This window comes from Gekko japonicus, unplaced genomic scaffold (assembly GCF_001447785.1).
Source record: "Gekko japonicus isolate JY-2015 unplaced genomic scaffold, Gekko_japonicus_V1.1 scaffold231, whole genome shotgun sequence".
In the NCBI taxonomy this organism is placed as follows: Eukaryota; Metazoa; Chordata; class Lepidosauria; order Squamata; family Gekkonidae; genus Gekko; species Gekko japonicus.
In genome coordinates, this window is record NW_015165837.1 from 292,682 (window position 1) to 302,447 (window position 9,766).

Here is a 9,766-nt window from a genome sequence, read left to right on the forward strand (position 1 = left end):
GCCCTCCTCTTCGCTCCCTGGGGCCGCTGCGCTCCGGTGCGAGCCCCAGGGAGGCAGCGACCACGGGCCTCCTCTTTGCTCCCTGGGGCCGCTGCGCTTCGGTGTGAGCCCCAGGGAGCGAAGAGGAGGCCCGTCGCCGCCTCCCTAGAGCTTGCGCCGGAGCGCAGCGGCCCCAGGGAGCCAAGAGGAGCCTTGAGGAACTGGGGGCGGGGCTCTCCGGGCCTCCCCCGAGCGCTCTTGTACAGGCTCGGGGCTCTCCCGGCTTCCCCCAAGCCGCAGCGCTCCTGCGCGGGCTCGGGGGACTTGGGGGGCGGGGCTTGCCACCATGCGGGCTGCCGGAGCGGCACTCCGGAGGGCTCTGGGGCGAAAAGACCCCTGTCACGAACAATGCGTCTGATTGTCGAAAGTCAGCTGTCCTTTTGAGATATATACGTAGAGCCCTACGTACATCGAGCTTGTGCCAGGTCTTCTCTTTAGGATGCGTAGGCCATGGGCAGAATGAAGGTAACGTAATAGGCTGGTTGAGGTGGAAGGCCGAATTTACCTTGGGAATGAAGGATGGGTCCACCCGCAAAGAGACGGAGTCTTTCTGGAAGATGCAAAGCTCCTTCCTTGCCGATAACGCAGCCAGTTTGGAGATCCTTCTGGCCGTAGTCACCACGATGAGAAAGGCGACCTTCCATGACAGAATGCGGAGTTCAGACGTCCCCATGGGTTCGAATGCTGGTTTTGACAAGGAGCGTAATACTCTGTGGAGACTCCATGTCGGGAACCTGTGCCAGACTGGAGGAGCCAGCTGGATCACTCCCTTCAAAAACCTCTTAACATACCGGCTCGTGGACACCTTCCTTTGTGCCTCGTGTCCTAGACATGCTTGTATGGCCGCTACTTGTCACTTCAGTGTGTTTGGCCGGAGTCCTTTTAGCCATCCTTCAGATAGAAACAGAATGACTTCCCTGTCTGTGGCCCGCAGAGGGTGTATCCCACGTGCAGAGGCCCAGCTTACGAATGTCCTCCATGTATGACTAGATGCGGCGGGTGGAAGGCCTTCTTGCCTGTAGCATGACCTTGATCACCTCACGGGGAAATCCCTTTCCCTCTAGTCGTGCGCGTTCAATTTCCATGCTGTCAGTTGCAGCCATGTCGGGTCCGGGTGGAGAATGGGCCCTTGTTGCAGTAGATCTGGCCTCTGAGGCAGTGTCCACAGTCTCTCAGAAGCCAGTTGAACCAGGTCCGAGAACCACAGCTGTCTTGGCCAGTGAGGTGTCACGAACACTACTGTAGCCCTCTCCCATCTGATTCTGTTGAGTGTTGCCCCTATTAGAGCTGTAGGGGGGAAGGCGTACAGGAGACAGTTTGGCCAGGGGTGGGATAACGCATAGACTCCTTCCACTGCTGGTTCCTGGCACCTGGATAGGTAACGCTCCACTTGGTGGTTCCGTGAACTCGCAAGGAGGTCCATCACCGGAATTACAGACCTTCGTGTGAGCTGGGCGAAGACCTCCTGGTTCAACACCCATTCGCCTGGGTCCAGATCTCTGCTTAGCCAGACTGCCTGGAGGTTGGATAGGCCTTTCAAGTGTTCCGCCTTGAGGTTTATGGTGTGCTTCTCTGCCCATCATAGTAGGGTTCTGGCTTCTGCAAAGAGTGACCTCAACCGGATGCCTCCCTGCCAGTTGATGTGTGCCTTGGTGGACATGTTGTCAGTGCGCACTAGTATGTGCTGGTTCTGTACGTGGTGCTGAAATGCCCTCAGTGCTAGTGTGACTGCCCGAAGCTCCAGCCAGTTGATGCTGTGGGACTGCCTGTGGAGTTTTCCCTCCTTTTTGTGCTTTCTTTGATTTATTTTGTAATTCCTCTGGCTTGGAGCAGGAGCTCCAGAAGTCCTACCGAGTGCAGGGCTACGCAGGAACTTGAGAGGTCAGCCTAGGCCACTCTAATAGGAGCCACGCAACAAAAGAAATTTGCATAGCCTATCTGAACGAGCAGAGGCGTGACCTAACCAGTTCTTGGATGACTTCCCCCCACTGAAGGAGAAATGTTACTTGTGAGTGGAAAGACTCATCTGGGAATTGAGGTGTCTCTTGTACTGGTCAGGTTTACACTACCCTTAAATGAGCAGATCTGTAGCTTGGGGGGGGGGGGGGGTACTGCTGGAACCAATCTTACTGGTGGATAAGCAGGTAGCAGCTGTAACCAAGAAAGCATTCAACCAGAGTTCAAAAGATCTGGCAATCAGAGTGCATGCCCTAGTCAGGGGTGTCAAACAGAAGGCCCAGGGGCCAGAACCAGCCTGTCCAGGGCTGTTATGTGGCCCATGAAGAACTGGTCCAAGGGATGGAACAAGAGGCTGCTGGGGGGGGGGCAAACCACTCCAATTGTGGCTTCAGCACAGTGGAACACCCTCACCTGCACCAGTCAAGCAAACTTCACTTCAGGTGAAGGAGTTCGGGTAAGCCTACAGGTAAGTTGGGAGCCACTGCAGCCACATTCATACCTCTCCATTTGGCCTGCAGCTCCAGGGATGCTGTCCTGGATGCAGCATCCCGGATGGCCTCAGGGATCAGCGTTTACATGTGGGGGGGTGGAGATGATCCTCTGTTGGGGCATGGGAGCATCTACCCACCGCTATACTGCTGGCTCTCCAGTCTGCCCATGTGGGTTCTCCTCTGCATCCCCCTCTCAGCCCATGGGGCCTTGCAGTGAGAACATACCAACTCAGAGCTTACTAGTTGCTGTCCTTTATGTTTATATCTCCAGTACCCAGCAGTACCCAGCATTGGGGCCGCAGTGGCTTAGAGGTTAAGAGGCTGAGCTGCAGACTGGAAGGTCTATAGCTTGGCCGTTTGAGACCCTAGTGCCGCATGACAAAGTGAGCTCCCGTCTCTGGTCCCAGCTCCTGCCAAAGTACCTACCTGTCTACCTATCTACCCACCTACCTGTCTACTACTGCTCATACAGCTATTGCCTTAAGCAGAAATTAAAATGGGAAAAACCTTACTTAATGTTATTTCCCTGGTATTTAATAATTGTCCCTATATATTTTGCCATAGAAAGGGTAACGGAATAATTTGTGTCCGATAGTAACCACGTCATCTGAGCTCTCATAGTGGGCAATTTCATTCTTTAAGTAGAGGGGTGATTAAGCTAGCCTTCAGCTCATTAAATATGGGACACTCTAGAATTATGTGTTCAATGGATTCAACTTTATCATATGAGCATCTGCACGTTCTTCTAAGATTTGGTACTGTCAAACGAGAAAAGTACTTCGGCAGTTGCATCAGGAGAGCAATACCTAAATGAAATGTCAAACATACCCTAACAGATGTACTAATAATATCCAGCTTCCTAATACACATTTTTATTTGCCTAACTATATTTTTAGTCTCTGTAATCTTGACCATGTCATTTGTTATTCCTAGACATTTCATTTTCTTTCCCAATAGTTGAATCCATTGAGTACTATATTTATCTGCCTGGATGAGTCCAAGAAGAGTGGGCCCTCCCTCAGATTTTAAGATCTTTACTTTAAGAAGAAATGCTTTTATCTATGCCTTAGCGTCCATTGATAATTTGCCCAATGCAGCTCAGTGCTATTCCCAAAACACATCTGGGAGTAGTAAATAAATGTCGGAAAAAATCATATTGAATGTAATCCATTCTCTCTGAGGCGGCCTGAATCCAGATTTCCACACCATGCAAAAATTGATTTGAAACCTTCACATTATATACCTTTAAGGCCAAGGGGACAAATTCACCTCCTGCTGTACAGAAGTCTTTTACAATTGTCGTCCCTACTCTCAATTCACAAAACCAAAAAAGGACCCACGGTAAGTAGGAAAACCAACATACAACAAATACCATGCAAATACATGGTTTTCACTTTGGAGGAGGCTTGTAGCTCATAAAAAAAATTTTTTTGCAGCGTTCATTGAAAGAGAACTTTGAATTAAAATTTTGGTATTTGGCAACCTTGTGCTGAAAATTATTGTTGAACTCCCTGAGGAAGATTCTGAAACAGAAGGATATCTGGATCTCTGTTGGAGGAAGACAGAGCACATGTTATAAAGAGACTTTAAGGAGTCCTCCCTTTTGAAACTTTTATTTAACAGAGGAGGACTAATATTAATTATAAGGTTGAGATTCTATGGAGATGATATTTGATATTTTTGATATCTCTTATATTGAATTGTGATTAAGATGATTAATTATATATGAAGAAATTATTGTAAAAATATTTTTCTAAAAATATAAAATTATTTATGATATTTTATAATCATCTGTGCACGGTATTTGTTGTATGTTGGTGTCCCTACTCTCAGGGCAGTATTCCTTTCCAGATCCAAATGTGTTTTCCATGTGAAAGATGCTTCAAACTGGATTCCCAGGTAAATTGGTTAACCTGTTCCATAGATTGGCCTGCTATATACTATCTGAAGATTTTTACCCTTTTCCTTTTACTAAATACTATGACTTTAGATTTTGCTACATTAATAGACAAGCCTTCACAGCTACAGTAATACTCAAAATATCATCAGCATATAAAAGGATCGGAATTTCGCACTTGGACAGGTAAGGAAGATGGCAAGCATCCCTCAGGAGACCAGCTCGAAGATCGCTTATACATAAATTAAACAGCAGGGGTGCAAGAATACACCCGTTTAACGCTGTTATCTAGGGTAAATGCCCCAGATAGCTGTCCTGACCCCCCACATCTAACCCTGGCCAGTAGGGCAGCTGTATTAGCTGTTGTATTAGGAGACATGGTTCAATGCCGTATTTCTTCAGCTTTCCCCATAACCAAGGCCTGGAGATTGTGTCAAACACTGATTTAAGATCCACAAAGGCAGTTGCCAACATGCGTTCGCCAAAGCTCATATATTTGTCTGCCAGGTTAGTATATAAACTTCTGTTATGGAAAGTGATTCTGTTTAGGAATTATTGTGCTGCACATTAATAATGTGTTGCAATCCCATACTTTGATGTGTGTACTTATGTTGGAAAACTGTGACCAATCATAGCTCCCCATCATCATGTACACATGTGACGTACACATGTACAGCAAGCAAGATCATTACACAGGACGCAGGGCTCTTTCTGTAGCAGGAACTCCTTTGCATATTAGGCCACACCCCCTAATGTAGCCAATCCTCCAGGAGCTTACAGAGCTCTTCTTACAGGGGCTACTGTAAGCTCTTGGAGGATTGGCTACATTAGGGGTGTGTCGCTTAATATGCAAATGAGTACCTGCTACAAAAAAAGCCCTGCGCAGGAGATATACCTAAGTGTCAACACACTGATACCGACACAGGAGTACTTTCCATATATTTTGAGAATTCCTGACATCATGTATCTAATTCTGAAGCAGGCTATACAGTATAGATCAAAAAATCCACATACTGGAGCCAGGGACAGACACGAGAGATTTCTCTGCAAACTTGAGGGCACCTGCAAATTTGCAGAAAAATCCTCACCTGAGCCTGGGGACAGGAGGGGAAATTTACAGCTAGGGAGCAGCTAGTAGTAGGTCAGTTGGAGGGTGGGAAGCAGGAAAGGGTGTGTGTGTTATGGGTGCTACCAAGAGTAGAGAAATCAAGTGTGATGTCCTCTGCGAGTTCTTGCAGGTCCCCCACTTGTTCATTCAACAATGTTGTCATATGTGATGCATTTCTATGAATTTAATTTAATTTTCACATTTATATTCCGCCGTTTCCGAGGACTCAGGGCAGATTACAATAAAAACTTAGAATTATGGCATCACAGCAACATAGTAGTAATAATAATTATTTTAAAAAACCATTAAAACAACATTAAGACATTAAAACAACATTAAAACAACATTAAGTATACATCAGTTTGTACAGAATGGACAGAGAATATCAGAAAGGTTGCCCAAGGTAGCTCTGAAATGTTTTCTGGATAAATTTTAATGAGGATGTATGAACAAGTCAGATATCCACATTTAGGAAATCCTACCAGAGTACATTATTATGCAAGACTCATTCTACAGATACTTTCAGCTCTAAATTAAGTTTAAAAGAAGCTCATCTATACAGAATAAGTCACTAACCATTAAAAACTTTTGAAACATAAGTTTCATGCCTAACATCTGCTACGTACATTAACACACACTAATAACTCACTCTTAACCTTTTATTTCAGTGGGATGTACATCTATGCTTAGTATTTCAGCCTTGGTCCATAACTCCACAATTATCAAAACCCACAATGGTATCACAGATAATGGCCATTTTAGTCTAACACTGCAGTTAAGTTTTGGACTAGTGTTCCAACAGGTAATATTATAACATGGTTTTACTACAGAGCGGCCTGCCAGCGTTGTACAGAAAGAAAAGTATAATATTTACCTTTTTAATATATATATATATATATTTACCTACAGTTTTTAGAAAACAGAGTCAAAAACTCCCTCACAAACATTTAAATGAAAATAGGACATTGTTCATACGAGTAACATCACTTGGTGTCTCTGTACTCACATAACCTGAAGCTGGCAATTAGCAATTTGCAGTACAATTGTAAGCAGTTAAAGTTGAATTCAATAGGCTAGCAAGGTGTAACGCTGCTTAGGACTGTACTGTGAAGGTCTGAACTGACTTCAGTAAACAGCACTATACTTGACATGAGGAGCCATGAAAACTCTATTTGCATCATGTCATCTGTGATAAACCATTCTCGCATACAAACCATCAAGTACAAGATCATGCAAACTAGCTCTGAAATCCTTTATTTCAATATGTTTAGGTTAGTGATGTGGGTTTTCTGGGGGGGGGATGAATCAGAAAAATTTCTTATTTCAATATTTTAAAATTTTCTGCTTTCAGTGATTTCAATATTTATATAAGATTAGCAAAATTAGGCAAATACACCATGTACAAGCCTGGGGCATGTACAAGTGCTGGGATTTGCCCATGCTTTGTACATTCAGCCCCATCTAACATGACTGATTTGCAGCACAACAGCCCTTCTGAAGAAGTGAGCAGTGACTCACGAAAGCTCATACCCTACCACAAATGCTGTTAGTCTTTAAGGTGCTACTGGACTCTTACTCTTTTCTACTGCAACAGCCCAGACAATTATAGATAAAGAGACTACATGAACATATGTGGGGTGGGAAATTTCCCACATTAGATATGTCCACATTGGAAAATTCCACTGAAAATTTTCCACCCGCACCCACAGTTTAGTTGGGACTAGAATGAAGATGACTTGCAGTGTAGTCTAAGCCTACTGAAATCAATCAGTTTAGACTAGAATAATTTTGTATATGACTGCACTGCCAAACTAGGATATATTCTTCATAAAGGTAAGGGTAAGGTTCCCTTGCTCGAAAGCCAATCGAGTCCGACTCTAGGGTTGCGGTGCTCATCTCCGTTCCAAGCCGAAGAGTCAGCGCTGTCAGAAGACGTTTCCGTGGTCATGTAGCCGGCATGACTAAACACCAAGGCGCGCGGAACGCTGCTACCTTCCCACCGAAGTGGTACCTATTTATCTACTTGCAATTTCTTGCTTTCGAACTGCTAGGCTGGCAGGAGATGGAACTAATAAAATGTGCACCACATAAAATAACATTTAAGTTTTATTGCTGCTGTCTAGTCATTCTTAATATGAATGATAATGCCTCTCAGATGAGTTGAAGTGAATGTACTTTTACAATGGGAGCTCTTACAAACTCAACCAGCTAAATAAATAGGGGCATTTTACTTAATCTGCACTTTCACCATGTTTGACTTCTTGTCAAATTAAGATAGAACAATGACACTGGTATGCACAATCAAGCTGTAATTCTACATTCCAAAATCAAAAAAGAAGGATCAACCCAGTCACTTACTGAAATAAAGTGTATGGGGATGAACAACATATTCATTGTCAATAGTCACTACGTTCTACTCACAGAAGCAGTGCATGTTAACTATTTGATTCTGGCCTTTTGAAGCCTGAGCCTTACTAGCAATAGGAGAGACAGAAGAATCAGCCCCTATACTGGCAAAATATGGGGGAGAAGGGCTGCTTTTAGTACATTTTAAAGTGACAACCAGTTTTCAGTGTGTGAATTTGGAAAACAGTCAAAGGGGCAATTATCACTGGTACAACAAAAGTCCTTACATAAGCCTGACCTTTGTGTCAACACTCTGAACACTGTACTGGGGAAAATGTTAGCAGTGGATTGTTTTCAAGCATGTTGCCATTCCAACAGAGACATGTTAAACTATTACGCTTTGTTTTATAGTTGCCACAAATGTACATGATATGGATTGGTATCGTGGGGGAGGTATATGGTTCCTGAACCGAGTCCTTTACAATTCACAGAGAACACAGGTGGAAACGGGCCTTCACGTGGAGGAGTTTTACAAATCCCCCCAAATCTGCAAGCTCATGAACAGTTCCTTAGGAGTAAGAGTCACTGACGCCAGGATCGTGTTCTAAGCACCCGGGTGGCTCTTGGCAGTGCAGCACAGCACAGGCCTCAGTCCCAGAGCGTAATTCCAACTCTGGCACACAAGCGAGCCCACAATACATTGGAAAGTGCCTTGGACACATTACTGAGCACAACCCCTTCCAGCATCTCTGGGCAAAGAGGCTTCCGGGTCCGAGGGCAAACGTCCAGGCATCCGTGAACCCCAGGATCCCTCCGTTGAGAAACTAAGCACTCGGACTGCGTACAGGCGAGGCTGAGGGGGGAACACTGTCCGCCCATTCAAGATTTTACACCGCTACAAGTTTTCCGTTGCGTGGCCACGACCACTCCGAAAGCCGGTAAAGTTGCCCCCAAGGACAGGCCCCGAGGTCAAAACGAGGAGCCGCTCTCTGGCAGCCAGCGACTTCCCCGCCCAGTAAAGGCGGCGGCGGCGGCGGCGTGGGAAATGGGCGGCCGCGCCTGAAGCGGCTGTCCCGGTTGCGCTGTCCTTCGCGCCACGCCAGGCTCGGCTCTCCCACTTACCTTGGTAGCCATGCTTCGCCCTGCGCAGCCAGCCCCTTTCCCTGCAAGGCGAACGGCGGCGGCGAACGTCGTCCTCCCAGGCGCACCAACCAGCCGGGAGGGAGGGCCTGCGCCGCCCGCTTATTGGCTGAGAGCGATCCCGGGGCCCAGCTGCCGCCCGCGTGATCCGTCTGCCGGCCTCTGGCCTGCCGGGGGGGGGGGGGGGGGCGCGGGGCGCGCGCGCGGTGCAGTCCGTGCGTCCCGGAGCAAGCGGTGAACGGGAAGCAGCGCGAGGCGGTATTTTTTAAGGCGGTTTTGAACAGCTGATCGCTGAAAAAGAGACGCGGAGTTTTATGCAGTTAGGTCGAGGTGGTTATGGAGGGGGACGCGTCTGTTTGCACACGAATCCGATGCATGGCACAGCGTTCCATACTGGGCTTAATCAGGTGAATACAAAATCCTGTTTGGGGCACGTGAAACCGGCTGTCGGTTGCTGCTTAGTTCCTAGGACATGTTGAACCGCTGTCAGGCACAGAGAGAGTGCTGCTCTATGAACACGTGCGGCGTGTGCAGCTCCGGGTCAAAGCCTGGCACTGTTGACGAAATAGTCCATATACAGTTTACAGGCTTGCCCATACAAGCATGCTGCGGCATCTCTCGGTTTGCAAATCTAGCAAGGCATAACCTTCCCCCAAAATGCCGATGGTCCAGTTCTAGGCAGGGTTAGGAAATCCCACAGATTTGTGGTCTACTTCAGGAAACCTTAAGGCTGCTAGCCTTAATTATACGGCGTTAAATTTATTTATATTTTTACATTCCGCTCTT

The 9,766-nt window shown here is 46.5% G+C and overlaps 1 protein-coding gene across 1 annotated transcript in view; it reads right to left on the reverse strand.

Annotated features, from left to right (window-relative positions):
- Positions 1-8,990, reverse strand: part of SLC25A13 (solute carrier family 25 (aspartate/glutamate carrier), member 13) — a 148,801-nt gene extending 139,811 nt beyond the window's left edge. The window contains exon 1 of the mRNA XM_015410953.1: positions 8,963-8,990. Coding sequence (XP_015266439.1) covers positions 8,963-8,974 — 12 coding nt within the window. The 5' untranslated portion in view covers positions 8,975-8,990. The remainder of the gene's footprint in view (positions 1-8,962) is intronic.
- Positions 8,991-9,766: the final 776 nt, after the last annotated feature.